This window comes from Sinocyclocheilus grahami, unplaced genomic scaffold (assembly GCF_001515645.1).
Source record: "Sinocyclocheilus grahami isolate Dianchi unplaced genomic scaffold, SAMN03320097.WGS_v1.1 scaffold586.1, whole genome shotgun sequence".
In the NCBI taxonomy this organism is placed as follows: Eukaryota; Metazoa; Chordata; class Actinopteri; order Cypriniformes; family Cyprinidae; genus Sinocyclocheilus; species Sinocyclocheilus grahami.
This window is the reverse complement of record NW_015505765.1, coordinates 292,710-311,559: the sequence shown is the minus strand read 5'-3', so window position 1 is coordinate 311,559 and position 18,850 is coordinate 292,710. Positions and strand designations below refer to the sequence as shown.

Genomic DNA, 18,850 nt, shown 5'->3' with positions numbered 1-18,850 from the left:
TAATTTGCCTGCTGTGCTGTCTGCTTATCGAACAGGAAATAATAATACAAAAAAATTATGATAATCTCCAAAATTGCATAAATACAATTCTAAGTATAACATTCAACTTTTAAAAAAAAGTGAACACACCAAGAATACATTGCTTACATGTTTGGAAAGCAATTGTAAAAAGTTTAGCTTATATGGGGCCTTAAAAGTAGAACCATTGCTTTAAAGCCATTTTAAGGAAACATTACATCTATAATTATTAGCTATCATTCCAATAGAGTTCTAAATAAATAAATGTATTCATTAATTAAAAAAAGAACGTACTGTGCAGCATACTGAAAACATAACTGTCTGATTGCAACCATATAATACATATTAAAAAAAATTTAAAAAAAAAAAAAAAAAAAAAAAAAGGACAGCGGGAAAACAAAGTAAGAAAACAGTTTTATTTTATATAAGAAAACCAATCATTTTTAACTACTTAAGATATACAAAACTGTTGAAGACTCCGGTTAACATATCAGACACAATCTCTGCAAACTTGAGTACAAAATAATATGTTGAGATGAGAAACATTTCTATTATGGTATTGCACATGTTCCAGATACTATGAAAATGTTTAGTGGCACCACAAATAAAATGTCTGTAGCAATATCAGTGTCGATCAGTGAAACCCACAACAATCTACTCTGAAATCTCCATGAAATGATTTGGACATTATTGCATGGGAAATCAATTTTTCACTAGTATCTTCACACACAGTAACTCACGTTAACACAGGGCATATCTACGATTCAGCTGAGATTGCACTGAATTCAAGTGTTAATCCTCCATTCTACTCTTATAAGGCTCTTTAGTGGCTGTGTGAACACATAGATCTCACCTAAGCAGCATTGCCTGTCGTTCTCTGGGAAAGAAGATTATTAAAGCTGTTGCTGGAGGGCCATCATAGCACAACATAAAAAAAAAAAAATCAAATCACATGTCATATGTTTAAAACTGGACTGTGCAGTCCAATATAGGTCATTATATGTAGTTAAGGTATACTGCCTGTGCTACTAAAGAACCAATAAAAATACGATATTTTGTTCTAAAAATATGTCTGTACATAGTTTAATTTGTAAACAAATTTAAGCCTTTTGTTTCTTAATGCATTTTTTCTTGTGTAAAAGTGAATCCATTAAGTAAAAATAAACGTAGTTATTTTAATATTGACAAAATAAATAGACATAAAAGTTAAAACGCATGTGCAGGACGGCCCAAAGCACTCAGTAGTGTTAAAAAAGTATCTTATGTCTGCCATATCCTCTTAATCTTTTTTTTGCAGTGCCCTGGTTTGACGTTATTTGCGGTCACAATTCAGTAACGCAAACCAGCACTGGCTTTTATTATAGTACCAGTAATACTTTAAAACATCTATCAATTCTTTTCTAATGTCAAACCTTCCAGCATAAACACATATGAAATTTCATGACCTCAGGAAAAGCTCCCACTGTAAAATACATACCAACAAAACGAGAAGGTCACACCATTTTTAGAAATCCACACTCATATCATTCTTGTTTAAAAAAGCCTGCAGTTCCTAGAGGCTACCAGCATAGGATGGTTCAGTCAGGATCATCCTACAGTTCATCCCCTTTGTCTTGCAACGGCCTGAAGAGTAACACAAGGCCCATTATCAGCCTGACATAGGCCTTGTCTGTTAGTGGTTAGGAAAGGCCCTTTGGGTGGGATTAGGACTGTTCTAAATCTGTTCCACAGGAGGTCCCTCCTCTTTAGGTGCTGGCTCCAAGTGAATGGGAGTGACGTTATTGGGCTTCTTAACACTGGAGGGGAAAAAAAGATGCCGTGAAGGTCATGGACAAAATGTCACATAAAAAAATTTAAAATAAAAAGGTAAAAAAAATAATAATTTAATGGAATAAAACTAAATAGTTTATATATATATATATATATTTGAGATTATAGACCAAAAAAATAATGCTTTACAAACAACAGGTAAGCTCAAAAACAAAAAGTCTTATAACAGGCCCCACACTAATTCCAACTGAGAATCTGTGATCATGTTTGGGGCATACAACTTTAATCTGACTAACCTGAATACACAACATAATATATACTTACGAGTATGGTGAGATTGGAACAGCCACTACTAGTACATGGTTCTTCTTTCTGAAGAGCCTCCAGAGTCCTTTGTGATAACCTCGTACATCCAGGTCCCATACGTGCAGGCACTGTGAGCAGTAAACAAGATAAGGCCATAACCTAATACTACAGTTTTAATATCCTCACCTTTAATATCTGTTTTTTTATATATTTCCTCTCTCAGTGTTTATAAGCCATTTATCTACCCTCGCAGGCTCTTCAAAAAATAGCCAGACATTTGCACCTTTAGTTCACATAAAAACAGGCAATAAAACTCACCACTTTGCTAAGATTCATTGTAACCCATTGTAACAAAACATGCAGGGTAACTACTGGCTAACCTGCTCTGAAATGCAGCCATTTATTTACTTACGATACCCAACTGAAATCTCACTTCAAAAATTCAACATACCTTCGCCAGTTCTGTCCAGGTGTTTGTATCGGTCTCTTGCTCCATTTTAATGAACATTACAAAGGTCTTTCCCTCTGTGTCTGGGATAAATGAGTCTTCACATGGGTTTTTACTGTGGTCCAGAACCTTGGCCTCACTGCAGACACACAAACGATTACTGCAGTTGTTGTAATAATAATAATGAAATTATTTTAAGGCGTTACATTAACTATGCAACAGAGGAGTATGATCTTCAGATAAAATTACCGTAGTAGGTTTTGGATTTCAATCTCATATGCATCTTTCTTCAAGCTGTAAACAGAGAGAGAATATCAAAGACGTCTGAAAAATGATACAAATTAGGCTAATATGAAGGCTATTATGGAACCATACATACCCATCTACATTTTTCATCTGAACATTCGGAATTGTGTTGAACTTGTGCTTTTTAAAGTAAACTTCCTATAGAGTAACATGCACAAATTTGGTATAAAATATACATTTAAAATGAGGAAATGTTAGAAAAAGACACAAATGTCACATCACTGAATTCATAGTATCCCAGATTCAGTTTGCCATGGAAAAATATACTAAACTACAAGTAATAGTGCATATAAGAATACAGATTAACCACAGACGTTAACATAACGTAAATACAGATGTAATAAGACATAAATATAACTGTCTCACTTACATGGAAGTAACCATTCATGTTTAAGCCAATGATGCCAAAGTGATAAGAGCGGGAGACATCAGGAATGACACACTCTCTCCCCTTCCTCTGTTCCGGCATCCGCATCCACATGTCCCAATCCCATAGCTAAGGGATAGCAACAGTACGAATGGATGAAAGAGGCTAGACAGGTTTAATATAGGTAACTGATACACTACCATTCAAAAGTTTGGGGTCAGTAAGGTTTATTTGGAAGCATTTAACTGAACTAAAACGACATTTTTAGTTCAGTTAGGAAACAGTTCTACTCCGCCATCATTGAATCCATCCTCTGCACTTCAATAACTGTCTGGTTCAGCTCAGCTACCAAATCTGACCTCAGAAGACTACAGAGGGTAGTCCGGACTGCTGAGCGAATCATTGGTACAACCCTCCCTTCTCTCCAAGAACTGTACTCGTCCAGAGTGAGCAAAAGGGCTGTCAGAATCACTCTGGACCCCTCACATCCAGCACACTCCCTCTTTGAACTGTTGCCATCTGGTCGACGCTACAGAGCTCTGAGCACCAGAACGGCCAGACACAGGAACAGTTTCTTCCCTCAGGCCATCCATCTCATGAACACTTAACAATAACTGTGGAACACACACTATTTATTCACTCATACACTTATTTATCTAACACTCATACTCAGTCTACACCTCAAATTTGCACATAATATACAGTACCTGTACATACAAAAACTGTCTATTGTAATATACCTGCACATACAACTGTCGATTTATATATTTTTATTCCTTATGTACTTTTTTTTTTATTATCTGTGTTTTTTTGTTCTGTCACTGTCGTTCTGTTACACTGTGGAAGCTTCTGTCACGAAAACAAATTCCCCGTATGTGTAAACATACCTGGCAATAAAGCTCATTCTGATTCTGACATTTATAATGTTAGAACAGATTTTGATTTCAAATGCAGTTTTTTTGTTTCTTTGGACAAAAAGTGTAGATTCCACAGTAAAACTGTTTTCAACATTGATAATAAGAAATGCTTCTTGAGCACCAAATCAGCATAATAGAATGATTTCTGAAGTATCATGTGATACTGAAGCTATCATCACAGGAATAATTTACATTTTAAAATATATTAAAATAGAAAAATTAAAAAATTTTTTAACTGCTTTCTTCTTTTTTTACCTTTACTTTTTTATCTCCTAGTTTCAAAATGAAGGCATTATATGCACTTATTTAAATATATACACTACACACACTCTTGAAATTCAACAGACTGACTCTTCAAAGGTTAGCAATGTTATTCAAATGAGAGGACAACATACTAAAATCCATAGTGAGAACATAATTTCCCAATTGTGAGAGGAGGATTAATCACTTTAAGAAGCTTTCGTGCAAGCAAATGGAGCGGAAAATTGTGCCAAATTAGACACTGCTTTTGAGAGGTTTTGCATGTAAACTGTAAATAAATAAACTTCTATTTAGTCATAAATTATAGGCTAAATGCAGGAATTAGCTGCCTCACCTTCTCAGGAGTTGGCCATTTGGGCTCCAGTTCATCCTTGTAAAGGCTTTTTTTAAGCACCCAGCCAAGGCCAGGCATACTTTCCACTCTGTACAACAGAGACGGGTCCTCTGCTGTGTGCTCATAGCCCTGCAAAACAGCACAGCAGCAAGGTCAAGTGCACTGCTTGAAGGCCTTTAGAGACTTTTACAGTAATTAAAGCTGAGGGTACAATAACCATTGTTTGGCAGAAGAAAAATATACCAACAAAAGAGCATTTGGCAGCATTCCCCCCCCCCAAGACAAAAACAAAAATAGCATATTTTCAAGTAATAAAAACTGAAAAGAAACTTTTCTCCATCACTCACTTGGTCATTCCAGGCCGAGATACAGTACAGACTGTCATCCTCATGCAACAAATGGATGGTCTGACTGAGAAAGCTAAGAGACAAATGTTGGATGAGAAATAAATCACACATCTAAAAGACTTTTAGAGACAATGAGTCAAATGTTGTTACTCAATCTTTTCTATTAAGATGAGTTGAGCTCAATAATTCTGCACTCACACGTTTCTAATCTGGCCTGTGACAAATAATATGGGAGTCTGCTACCATCTAGTGGACATGTGTGTAATTCAGTAAAATGAATTACAATAAAATTACTAATTTACACAGCTAATATTATACACGCACTCTATTAATTTTATATGTATTGATATAAACTAATATATCACTATATTATATTGCATTATAACATCCATACCTGAAAAAATCTATGGAAATATCCAGGTCTTCCTCCAAGACAATGGCAAAATCTGCATCCTAAAACATTTATTTTTTAAATGTCAAGTCAAACACTTGCAATCTGTTTTACAATGTAACTGTATATAAGGTGTAAGGCAGGTGATTTCATCATTTACTCACTGGATGCAGACTGAAGGTTGCAGTCAAGCTGGCTTTGTAGTGCTGAGACAAAATAAACATCAATGTATTAGTGCAATGTATAATCTTATGGTCTTTCACAAACAGGCTTTGACCACTGCAAACATCTATCACAGGCCATTCCTTTTCATGTTAATGGTTCATTTTCAGACAAAAGTCACAAACATATCACCTGTGACACTCTAGCATTCTTAATACTGATAGGCGTATGCTGAACTCCTTTAAGACCGAAGAGATCCACCACATCCATGGGTTCCTAACCAGAAAGTTTTTGTAAATTTTGTAAATGTGTATAAATCCTCTCACAAAAGCTGAGAAGAAGAAAAAAATGCATTTAAGAGGAGAGGAAAAAACATGAAAAGGAGACAATACCTCATAGTAGCCATCGATAAAAACAGTGATCATCTGTGGATTGACACCATGGGAAGAAAGAAGAGAGCGCAGCATTCTAGAGAAACAAACATGGCTTCAGTCAGGTATTCAAGGTATGCTTTTTTAATATACAGGATTTCTAGGTTTCTCCACTGAAGCCAAATCAAACAACATGGACACAAAAAAAACTGTATGTGAAATATGTGTCTTCTCTGTCACTTCTGGTCAATTTAAGGTATCCTTGATGAATACAAGTATTTATTTCCTATGAACAATGCTTGGTTGGCTACAAAATGTATGAAACAAATGTAAAAACATACGTGCCATAGATTTAACTAATCCATTCAACTGCAGCTATATGATGTGGTTTGGTATGGTAATAAGTTTACTAACCTATAGAGATAGTTTGGTCTATTTCCAGCTATAACTGCTACTGGGACGTTGTAGACATTGTTGTTAGGCAGCTAAACAGAACATGGAAAGGTTTAGTCAACACAGATTTAACACAAACATTCTTGTTCTACTATCTAAATGCTTTTAAGAGTCAAGTTACAGTATCTCAGGATGAGGGGTATAACAAGCACTAACAACTGAAAGTCTTACACTTCTGCATAAAAACAAATTTGTAGAGAAAAACAGATATAGTCTGTCTCGGTATCATGCATTTGATTGTGATGTTCCTGATACCATAAATAAACATATCATGGAACCAAAAATGTATGACAGTAAAATAAGTTTTTAAAAGTTGACTCGCTAATATTTTTAACAATTCGGTAGAAAGTGATGCCTTGATGCATGAGATTATTAAATATTTTTTTAAAGCACGTGTGATGCATTTTTCAGGATTCTTATGTTCAAAAGAAAAGCATTTATTTGAAATAGATTTTTTTTCCAACATGTCTTTACTGTCACTTTTAAACAATTTAAAGGGATAGTTGACCCAAAAATGAAAATTCTGTCATTAATTACTCACCTTCGTGATGTTCCAAACCCGTAAGACCTGTAAGACCTTCGTTCATCTTTGGAACACAAAATTAAGATATTTTTGATGAAATCCACGAGCTTTCTGACCCTCCATAGATAGCAACGCAACTACCACGCGCGTCGAAGACTGACACAGATGAGAAGAAATTGTTGAATAAAGTTGTCATTTTTGTTTTCTTTGCGCACAAAAAGTATTCTCATAGCTTCATAACATTACGGATGAACCACTGATGTCACGCAGACTATTTTAACAATGTCCTTATTACCTTTCTGGGCCTTGAATGTGGTAGTTCCATTGCGGTCTATGGAGGGTCAGGAAGCTCTCGGATTCCATCAAAAATATCTTAATTTTGTGTTCCAAAGATGAACGAAGGTCTTACAGGTTTGAAACGACATGAGGGCGAGTAATTAAATGACAGAATTTTCATTTTTGGGTGAACTATCCCTTTAATGCATCCTTGCTCGATAAAAGTGTATAAACAAAAAGTATAAAAATAAAATCTCACCGACTACACATTTTTTAATGGTAGTCTATAAAAGTTTTTTTAGTCACAGAGTGTGTGTCTTACTGGGTCAGGATTAAACTCTATGGGTGCTGGATCCTTGCAACTACAAATGCTTCCATATCCTTCCACTTTACTGCAGAAGAGTTTTCTCCGGCGGTTCAGCTCAGTGTCTGCCCAATGGCACTCTGCCTCTGAAATGAGTCACAACGTCAACAGACAGCTTCAATACGATCCATAACATAACTACAACAAATGAACTCTACACTCAAAATAATAAAGGCAGACATACCTTCAGAAGCTGTCAGCTGGACCTCAGTCTTCAGCAGCACAGGATCGCCCCATGTGGACAGAGCAGGAGACTTGGAGTGCTTCTCCCCATACACTTGACCTGAGAAAATAAATAGTACATTTATATCACATCCCAGTGGAAAAAGAGGTGTTTTCTATTTTAATATATTATAAAATGTAATTTATTACAGTATATTAGAATGATTTCTGAAGGATCATGTGACATCGATCAAGGCATTATCCTTACCTCCCTTCTTTACAACCAGAGTCCACATATCCCTCCAGCCTAAGGGGACAGCTGCCTGACTCCCCAAACCTTTCAGAAGATTCTTTGCTGAATCCTTCAAGTGGAAAGTCCCCTCATCCTGAAGAGGCCAATAAGAAGTGCACTTAAACACAAAGAAAACACAAATCTGAAACCATGAAAGTGGATGGGAGAGGCCTATCTTTAACCTTAATAGTGAAGATGAGGATTCTGCCACGCGTGACCATGTTGAGAAAGAGGATCATGGCTTCATCCTCATGGGGAGAGTAAGTATCAAACACTCTTTTGGCCATGACGTGACCCTGAAGGAAGATGATACAGAAAAATGCTATCATATAAATTTATAAATAATCTTGACAACTTAAAAAGATAGTAATGATAAAAGAAAATACAGTTTGTCATGAGAAGTGAATGCGTGTTCTTACAGTTGCCTGATTTAGAACTATAACATGTACGCCTCGGCCCTGCTCCCTCATCTCATCTTCCAGAACCTGCAAAAATACATCAAACATTGTTGACAGTGTTATCTGGTAATGGTGTGGCAAATTTGTCTTGTCATATAAAACAGGGCTTTAATCACTTACAGTGGTGCCATCCACTGCTACATAAACCTTAGATCGACTAGAGTACACCTCGATATCTAAAACCTTCCTCCCACTCACTGGTCTGCGCGGGGTTTCCATGTTAGGCAGGGCATCATCTGAGACAATGTTCAATAATAACAAACAAAAATAAACTAGTATTCAAAACTGACAGTGTGTAAACATTAAAAAAGCACAATGATTTTAGTGTCTTTACAATTCCATTCATAATAATAATATTTTAAATCTCTTAACACGTCAAGGCATCATAAAAAAATGTCCACAAAAGCAATTAATCGACATTACCATACTCTTGAGCTGCATCATCCTCACTGGCAACTCTCCTTGTGTCAAGAATGAGTTTGATATTTACAATCACTGTGATCAGTAGAAACAGGACAGCACTGGCCTGCGCACACACACACACACATTATTATTTAAATATAGACAGTTATACATACTACAACTTAACCCAACATTTCTAGCAGCATTATAACTTGTGTGCAAGTTGAACTGAAAAATTAACAAATTTGATCAATTCTGATGATTTGAGACGCTCCACTGAACATCTGGTGCTTCACCAGAAGCAAGAACATCTGACCGTTTGTGCAAGAATCACATGGTCAGTGTCACAAATTTGCTTTGATTAGTGACCTAGGCTAGAAATATTTTGTTCTTTTTAATTCGCAAAATTTCTTTTTCAATTTTTTTTAAATCAAGTGCTGCTCAGCTAACCATAATATGACTACAACATAAACTGATAACCAAACTTTCGTTGTGACAAAGTAACTAGTGACTACCTGAAAAGTGAAACGCCTGTATTCATTTTCACAATCTAACATTTAAGAAGTTGTCAGCAATTCCGATGTTGTGGTAAAGCCGTGGATCAACAGTTGTGTTGTTATCAGTTAGTGATTTTTATTTATTTATTTTTTTAAATGGATTATTCTATGAAATGGCATATAGTTGTATTATAGTAGTAATAAATGAATACATGCCCTATTTCGCAAAAAATAATAAAAATAATTCAATGAATGCAAAATTAATTCGGTTTATTTTGGAAAACACAATACATAAATAAATAAATAAATAAAGTATGTCTACTTAAAGATACAGCAAATACAAGTAAACTTGAGGTTGTATAGTCACAAGGACAGAAAACTAAAACCCCCATTATTAGTGTTCAAAGATAATCTTATTAAGTGACACGTGCTGACCTGGCAGATTCGTCGCACTGCTCTTTTGTTGGTGAGTCTGTATTTCCAGGTGAGGTAGAGGCTGCGCTGCTGGCGGGGGATGAAGGGTTTGGCTCTCGGGTTGGGTGTCCAGGTGTCCATATCTGCAGTCCTGCCCTCTGCTCCTGATCACAACACCTGCCTGCAATCACGTCTTCTTCATCTACACATCACAGCAGTAACAAAAGACGGACATAACACATTTCAAATCTTCTTGCAACGTTAAAATGCAATGCAGGTGGCACAACTTTAACATGGGTTACTGCAAATGCGTTATGAACAATTACTAAAACAACGCTAAACTGCATTTGAACTGTAATAAAATGGTATACATGTGCACGAGCTAATGATATTAATAACTCATTATTAATACTGACTACTGCGAACAGATGGTAGCGGGTAACGTTAGCTATCTGAGCACAACAGCTGAAATTCCTTCTAAAGGCAATTTCTTTTGACACTAACATTTCTGTTGACTGTAAGGCTGCACAGAATAAACGCTAGTGACTGTTTACCTCAGCAGCATTTTATGTTGCACGAAAATGACGTCCCGCCTCGCCAGAAAATATAACTGTAATTTAGTTTAGGTCGGATCTAGTAACGTTTGGCCATATTCAGGTAATGAGCATTGTGAAGCCAGATTGCAGGATAACGCCGCACGTTTGTTTTTCAAAATAAAAGCCCCTTATTTTTTTATGGGCAAATAGTGAATGAAATAGTTTTCCTGCCAAAAGTTAGCTACTTAAAAAAATACTTTAAAATAGTAATAATAATCATCATCATAATAATAAGTAAAGTGTTAAACATTAAAATTAATATTAATAAAATATTTAAAATATTATGAAATTATGAGCATTAGCTCAAAGCAGTGCCATTTGGCTGAAAATAGCCATTTAAAGAACATATCCTCCATACAACTACATGAAGGCCTGGAGGCCTACCAAACTTTTAGATGTAAACATGAAAGACAAGGCACTTATTTAATAGCTTGTAAAATGTTAAATGACAAAACTCAGAACAAAATTTGCTAAGCAAGAAAAAAATTATCTAATATTTTTTCAAAACACACAGGCTAGAGGGGGTTGATTTGCTCATATAGATTTGCGGTGTTGAAATTAAATAACAAATTATTTGACTTTATGTAACAAAAGTGGCAATAGGCTGTAAGAGTTTGTCACAAATATCTAAGGTCAGCAGGACATTTTCTTTTCTTTCAACTCTTTAGGTAGGCTATTAAACAGATTAGGATTAAACAGATAAGGATGCATTTCTTTTTCCATTACTATAGACTTCTTTCATTGGTAACTTGTGCAAAGAAGAAACCCCCAATTCTCAGCTTACAAACTGTGTGTGAACAAATTTATCAGATCATCTCTAGCAAGCGGAAAAGGCGGAGTAAAGAAAGGCCTTTAATTGTTCTTTTGGATATTTCACTGTTATTATATGTCTAGCACGCTTATTCTCTAGAAAAAGACCCAGCGCTAAAGGAAAACATGGGACTTCTGTCAGCTTCTGGTTACTTAGGTGAGTTTTTTATATAAAACATATTAACATAAATCATTTGACTGTTTAAGAATCAGCTCTAAAACACAATCCACTGGTCTATTTTATCAATGTTTATCCTGTGTTTAACCTGGTTTAATTGATAAACTCCACAATGTACTCAGAGAGAAAAAAAGATTTAGGATTTTAACGTTGTTGCATTATATCAATTTTCAGTACTGTTTTCCTCCCTGTTCACACATGGAGCATTTCAAGATATGGATCGGTATGAATCAGTCAAAGATTTACACTCAGAAGTTGCTCTAGATGTCGAGCCTGACAGCAGACAACACTTCAGGGGGGAAAATTTCACCCTTCGCTGCTCAGTTAAAGGTATTAATCCAAAAGGCTGGATACTGAGGAGGCTTCAAGGAGCTAAAACGAGATCTGGATGTTTACAGTTAAATGGCACAGAATCTACAGACAGGCCTGAAGAATGTCATTTCATTGACATTGACTATAAGAACAGTGGATTGTACTGGTGTGAGAGTCCTGCTGAAAACAAGACAAGCAACACCATCGATATCACTGTGAGCTGTAAGAACATCATTGTCAATCATGTAGATCAAAATCACACTAATTTAAAGATAATAGTTTTCATTATTAACATGTGACTAACTCCATAGATGACTCAAAAGATGAAAACACATTTACAGGTATGAGATACAGATATAATATCTGTTATTGAATTTGGCATTCTATGTTATAACCGTCCTTAATATGAACTTTGTTATCCAGGATCTTTGGTTTGGGTGTCAGGGCTTTGTGTCATCTTGATTCTTCTGGTGCTTCTTCCTGTGCTCTGGCTGTTGTTTCCAGGTTTCAGGTAGAGTATACAATTCATAACTATTTTACGTTTTGGCAAATTGGTGGCAAATTTGTATGATTGTACATTTGCGTACAATCTGATTACGCCCCACTGAGGGTTAGGTTGAGGGGTGAATCTTCATGCTAATTATTTATTTATTTTTTCCTAAAAATCATATGTTTTTGTACCATTCAAATTGTACAAATTCTATAAAAAACTCACCAACGCATAAAACTATTACGTTTTTCCCATAAGATTGCGTTGCGTATACAGGTATATTCTATATACACACTTAATAGGTCACCCAAAAAAAATTGAAAAAAATGACACTCATGCCATTTTGAACCTTGAGGGTTAGTAAACAATGACAAATTTAAATTTTTTTTAATGAGCAGTTTCTACTATTCAGTTTGTGATATTAATTTAGTTGACTAATTCTGATTTACATTGCTCTCTGTATCAAATATCTGCAATGTTTACTCATGCTTTTCAGGGAGAAATTGCATGTGTGTCCAAATAGGGCATTCAAGAGGGAAAGAGTCCTACAGGAAATGCCTAAAACCAAGCAGGATGTGACTGAAATCCAGTGGGATCTTCCCTGGATGGAGATGGACAATTTGTTGGACAAGCGCCAAACTCCTGGCAGCTGAACTGTCTACATTTCAAATGTGGATGTTATCAGATACACATAGTATTTCTGAAGACAGAAAACAGACACTGTACTTTATAAAGTGAGTCATGGATAATATGACAGATGAATAAAGAGGCCCATCTTGATATTTACAGCATATGGAAGTGTTTTCACACTGAATAATATTTTACCAACTTTATATAAGGTCAAAGTTCTGGCGGGCATCACAGACACTGTTACCTTTCGATACTACACTTGTACTGCGTCTTGCTAGATGCATATGGGAAAAAGCCTTTTTTCTCCTGAACTGAAGCCTTTTCTTCATTCACGCAGTGAAACTGCATGGCCATTGGTTTGTGCAGTGTATTAAAAACGAACCAATGGCTAGGCAGCGGAGCTGCACGTCCATCCTCGATCTCAGACACCTGAATCATGCCCTCATGAAAAGGTCCTTGTGCAAATTTGCTCAGGAGACTGGTTCTTTTCGCTGAATGCATACTTTCTGGCCCCCCGCACTTTTACAAAGTGCATGGACTCTACTACGAGAAGTGCTCTCTCCCCTCTCAGACAGATGGGAATCCGCATTCTCAATTACCTCGAGGACTGGCTCGTTCTGGCCCAGTCGGAGGCAGAAATAATATCACACAGGACCCTCCTCCTCAGCCACCTGGAGTGCCTGGGACTCAGGTTCAATTTTGCCAAGAGCTGGTTGTTCCCCAGCCAGCGAATATCGTTCCTGGGAACAATTTTCGACTCAGCCCAAATGAGAGTTGTAGTCACGCCGGAACGGGCTCTGGCCATGCGGAGGCTGGCGACCTCCTTCGAGATTGCTACCACTCGCCCTCTCAAAGCGTTTCAAAGGATGTTGGGCCTCATGGCGGCGGCATCACCAGCACTACAGTTGGGTCTGCTTCGTATGCGCCCCCTTCAACGCTGGTTGAAACCACGGGTTCCATCCCATGCGTGGCGTCATGGACGCCTGCACATCAGGGTGAGTCAGGCCTGTGTAACAGCCCTGGGCCACTGGAAGAACTCCCGTTGGATGGAACAAGGCATGGCCATGGGGATGGTTTGCAGAAGGACAGTTGTCACGACAGACGCCTCCAACTCAGGTAGAGGGGCGCTGTGTGAGACCATACTGACTTTCGGCCACTGGTCGAAGGTGGAAAAAGGCTTCCACATCAACTGCCTGGAAATGCTAGCAGTATGTCGAGCCTGTCAGTTCTTCCTGCCAGTCCTAAAAGGACACCATGTGCTAATCCGATTGGACAATAGGTCCATGGTGTCCTACATAAATCACCGGGGAGGCCTCTCCTCGAAGCGTCTCTTCACTCTGGTAGAGCGCCTCCTGGAATTGGCTCAACTGAACCTGCGCTCACTGAGAGCAGCGCATATACCGGGCAAATTGAACCAAGGAGCGGACTTGTTATCAAGGAGCAATGTCCCTTCAGGGGAGTGGACGCTCCATCCGCAGACGGTTCAGAGGATCTGGGAGATCTTCTGCGGGGCCGAGGTGGACCTCTTCACCTCAGAAGACAACTCTCACTGCCCAACTTATTTCTCAAAGACCAGGGACGTGTTGGCCCACGATTTGGCCCAACCTCCTTCTTTATGCTTTTCCCCCGATTGCCCTGACCCCACAGGTAATCAGGCAATTAAGGGAACAATAACACAAGGTTCTCCTGGTGGCCCCCCTTTGGATGAACCAGCTGTGGCTATCAGAGCTAACTCAGCTGTTGATAGCGGCCCCTTGGCCCGTTCCGCTGAGACGGGATCTCCTCTCTCAAGCGAACGGGACAATATGGCATCCTCGGCCCGACCTATGGGCCCTGCACCTCTGGCCGCTCGACGGGAGCCTTCGAGCCTCCCAGAGCGCGTCTTAAACACAATTTAAGAGGCTACAGCCCAGTCTACGAGACGCCTCTACGCCTTGAAGTGGTCTTTTTTCTCCACTTGGTGTCTAAACCGCGGCAAATACCCTCATACTTCCGATTGACAGAGGTGTTGTCATTTCTGCAAGAGCTGCTGGATAAGGGATGCTCCCCATCCACGCTCAAAGTCTATGTGGTGGCTATAGCGGCCTCTCATGCCCCTATTGCGGGCCAATCAGTGGGCAGAGACAGCGCGGTTATCTGCTTCCTAAGGGGTGCCAGGAGGCTGAATCAGCCTCGTCCCCCTACCGTCCCTTCATGGGATCTGTCCACTGTGCTGAGGGCCCTGAAGTGCCCCGCTTTTGAGCCGCTACAGTCTGCCAACATTCGGTCGCTGTAGCTGAAGACTGCTCTGCTTCTAGCACTGGCATCAGTAAAGCGAATAGGGGACCTGCAGGCACTCTCCATTAGCCCTGCCTGCATGGAATTCGGGCCTAACGACACTAAAGTCGTCCTGAAACCAAGGCACACAACTAAGGTGCTCTCCACTCCGTTCAGAGCACAGGTCATTAGGCTCTCCGCGCTTCCTCCCTCTGAAGAGGACAGAGAGTTATCTCTGCTCTGCATAGTCAGAGCTCTGAGAATCTATATTGAGCGTTCCACCCCTTATAGGTGGTTGGAACAACTCTTTGTCAGCTTCGGTAACCGCACCAAAGGGCTTCCGGTCACGAAGCAAAGACTCTCTAGATGGATAGTAGACTCCATCTCACTAGCGTACTCTTCTTTGGGCCTTCAATGCCCCATTGGAGTACGGCCCCACTCGACTAGAGGCATCGCCTCGTCTTGGGCATGGTCCAGTGGTGTCTCCATTGCGGATATTTGTGAGGCGGCCGGCTGGGCCTCGCCGTCCCGCATTCGCAAGGTTTTATAACCTGGAAGTCCCGGCCTTGCAGGCCAGGGTCCTTTCCGCTTGAAGAGGCATGCACTGCGTAAATAGATCTGGCAGAGAGCCATTGGCCGTATCACACTCAAGCTCTCTGGCATTAGTTCACCTGTTAGCTCTCGACCCCTGGGTGTCGAAGTTACAGGAGTACTCTGGAACGATTAACCAGGCCAGGACCTCAGGAAGCTCAGCCCGTCTTAGCCTTGGGTTGTTGTTAACTTCTCTATGGGCATTGGTTGCTTATGGAAGTTTGATACTTTTAGTCGTTCCACTAGATTGGCACGGCGTGATTGTACTGTGTTCCCATATGCGTCTAGCAAGACGCATTACAAGTGTAGTATCGAAAGGGAATATACTCGGTTACTAACGTAACCTCGGTTCCCTGAGATATGGGAACAAGTACTGCGTTACTAGCCGTGCTATGTAGCTGCACGACTCGAAGTAACCTGAGAATCCTGTGGCTTATATAGCCAGATGCCCCACCCATTCTGGCAGGCTTTGGCAGGCTTGGCGGGCTTCGTTGCCATAGGCTCGTGCAGCTCCGCTGCCTAGCCATTGGTTAGTTTTTAATACACTGCACGAACCAATGGCCGTGCAGTTTCACTGCGTGAATGAAAAAAAAAGGCTTCTTTCCCATATGCGTCTAGCAAGACACAGTACTCGTTCCCGTATCTCAGGGAACCGAGGTTACGTTAGTAACCGAGTACGTTCTCCAGAGCAGCTCCTGGCCAAGGGCAAATGAAAATGTTGTCTCATGTAATACCTGTCCCTGGAGCTGTCACCTTAAGGATAGCATGTCCTGGTTTTGTCTGGCTTGTCACAAACTGGCTTTCTAGTGGATATGCTTCAGGCAATGATGGACCTGACTTAGAAGTACATTTCTATACTATATTTGGCATTTTACAATGTACTTGTGGAAAGAAAGCAAAGGTGAGTAACGCAGAAAGAATATGGATTTGGATCCAAAAGAAAGATTCAAAAGATAAATTAAATAAATAACTAAATAAATGGGTAACACTTTATTTTAAGGTGTCCTTGTTACACGTTACATGTACTTACTATTATAATAACAATAAATTAAGTAAAGTCAAACTCTAATCCTGACCCCAACCATATAGTAATGTAGTTAATTAATATTACTCAGTACCTAAATTAATAATTATACTGTAACAAGGACACCTTAAAATAAAGTGTAACCAATAAATGTATATAACAGACCAAAAAAAAAAACTGTTAACAGAAGTCAAATAACTCTAGAGGGCAGTATTTCTTTACATTGTCCTAATGCATTTTTTAAAACACCAATTCACCCATTAGAGTCAAATTAAATTACTATAGACAACAGTAAATCTGAACCTGAACCAATATTTTAAAATAATAAAATGTGTAATAGTGTACAAGTTCAAATTTTCTGCTGTAATTTTAAGATTTTGTTGAAAATATGGTTGCTTTAGTTTTAACAGAATTAAATAAAGGACAGTCAAAATTCTAATTTAGAATGTCCATATTCATGCATGATATTGTTTTCTTTCTGTTTTTTGTATTAATTGCATTGTTGCAAGCATGCCTAATTTTTCTTTATAATATATGTGATATTTAATGTCACTAACATATTGATTGAAGTGCATTGCATTTTTTTTTTGGAATGCGAGGTAATTTAGTAGGACCGATAAGCTCTATTTTCTTTTGCTCTCTCTTGTGCTTGTGTTTTAGCATGCTGCTGGCTGACAGACGATCAGCAGTCAGTGTGTCTGACCGCTACAGTGCCCTGCCTGGTTTCTCCTGCTAGTGACTGGCAGTTTGAGAGGGGCACCTTGGAGACGAAGGTCGAAGGCCAAAATACTGCCACACTATAAGCAGAATAAGTGTTTACAAAGCATTTAAACTTTGCTCTCTCATGGACCAGCCAGACATAAAAATGTAAAAACACAAACTTACTAAAATTTTTAACTACAATTAAAATGAAACAGAAAATTATTTTTCAGCTCAAAATTTAAACTATAATCGTTTGATAATAAACACTGTAGTAGTATATCATATGATTCTAAAATATTCTGGTTCAAAATCCATTATGTTCTACACAAATACTGTGATGTAGGGTTGGGCCGATAGACGATGCTGCCGTCCATCGCCGCTGGCTGACAGACATCACGATGTTGAATATTATTTAGATTTTTTTCATGAAAATCCACTTAATATTAGCTACACATTCAATGGCACTCTCCTCTAAAACAGTGAATTTACAGTTATACGACAGTTACATGTAATTACATTGTCTGCAAATGCATTAAACCCATAAAATAGAATGTAGTAATGTTATGGCAAATATGAGAAATTCATTAGATTTGGTCTCCAAATCGTAAGTATCGGTTTAGGGAATAGTGCATCTGACCCATATCTAAATAGTTCTGTCTTAAATCAGAAGATTTAAGATGAAAGATTCAGGTGCGAAAAGAATTAATATCTATAGTGCATGAGCACAGAGATTTGAGAGTGCACAGGACACAGTTTGAGTGAGAGAAGAGACACGTTTTAAGTGCGCGCACTCTCTCCGGGCGAGAGCAACGTGGATCTGAGCGCGCGCGTCCGGTTTTGTGCGAGATTCGCGCTCGCGCATTATATTAATGTGCTTTCGCGCTACAATAATGCTCTCTCGACATTTGTCATTAAAATAACGCCATATCATGTACTATAATGTAACCGTCTACCGCTAGCAAGCGGCTAACCATGTCCCATTAGTGGCTCCATAGAACGCGTTATTTGTTTTCCGTGCCTTTCTGCATACGGATTCACGCTTCGGGCACACACCCTAACCCCCTAACATTGCCCAACCCTACTGTGATGATAGGTATGTACCCCGACACTGCATTTTCAAATGTCTTTGGACAAGGAGTCATTTGTGCATGGACAAATGCAATTACACAAACACACCAACCTCAAAGGGCATATCAACTAGACTGAAATGAGGAGTCGCTTTCACATAATTCCTCCCCTGGGCAACGTTATAGTTTCTGCATTTCAGCCATGATTGCCAGTGAGTCACGACTGCCTGATCAGAGAGATTTTGTCTATTTTTCCTGTTAAAATAAAGTCTCAAGCTAAGACCAGCCTTGGGTTTGGCTTTTATTTTTTTTAGCAGTTTGAGTGCTCAATACCTCTAAATATCTGTGTTCAGTC

The 18,850-nt window shown here is 38.8% G+C and overlaps 2 protein-coding genes across 2 annotated transcripts; one reads left to right on the top strand and one right to left on the bottom strand.

The window, feature by feature from the left end:
• Window positions 1-835: 835 nt before the first annotated feature.
• Window positions 836-10,526, bottom strand: LOC107556992 (protein O-linked-mannose beta-1,2-N-acetylglucosaminyltransferase 1). The gene is made up of 22 exons (XM_016240274.1): window positions 10,394-10,526; window positions 9,861-10,041; window positions 8,950-9,052; window positions 8,647-8,762; window positions 8,488-8,553; window positions 8,251-8,364; window positions 8,045-8,162; window positions 7,799-7,897; window positions 7,573-7,700; window positions 6,413-6,483; window positions 6,020-6,095; window positions 5,820-5,903; window positions 5,630-5,671; window positions 5,469-5,527; window positions 5,075-5,147; window positions 4,728-4,856; window positions 3,219-3,344; window positions 2,922-2,986; window positions 2,792-2,836; window positions 2,546-2,681; window positions 2,113-2,222; window positions 836-1,814 (listed from the first exon to the last, which is right to left on the bottom strand). The coding sequence occupies exons 2-22, from the start codon at window positions 9,978-9,980 to the stop codon at window positions 1,733-1,735; spliced, it is 1,962 nt and encodes a 653-aa protein (XP_016095760.1). The 5' UTR covers window positions 9,981-10,041; window positions 10,394-10,526; the 3' UTR covers window positions 836-1,732.
• Window positions 10,527-11,638: 1,112 nt separating this feature from the next.
• Window positions 11,639-12,878, top strand: LOC107556983 (uncharacterized). Its single transcript, XM_016240262.1, has 4 exons — window positions 11,639-11,984; window positions 12,029-12,076; window positions 12,159-12,246; window positions 12,722-12,878. Exons 1-4 carry the CDS (start codon window positions 11,639-11,641, stop codon window positions 12,876-12,878), a joined length of 639 nt encoding a protein of 212 aa, XP_016095748.1.
• The last annotated feature ends 5,972 nt before the right edge of the window (window positions 12,879-18,850 follow it).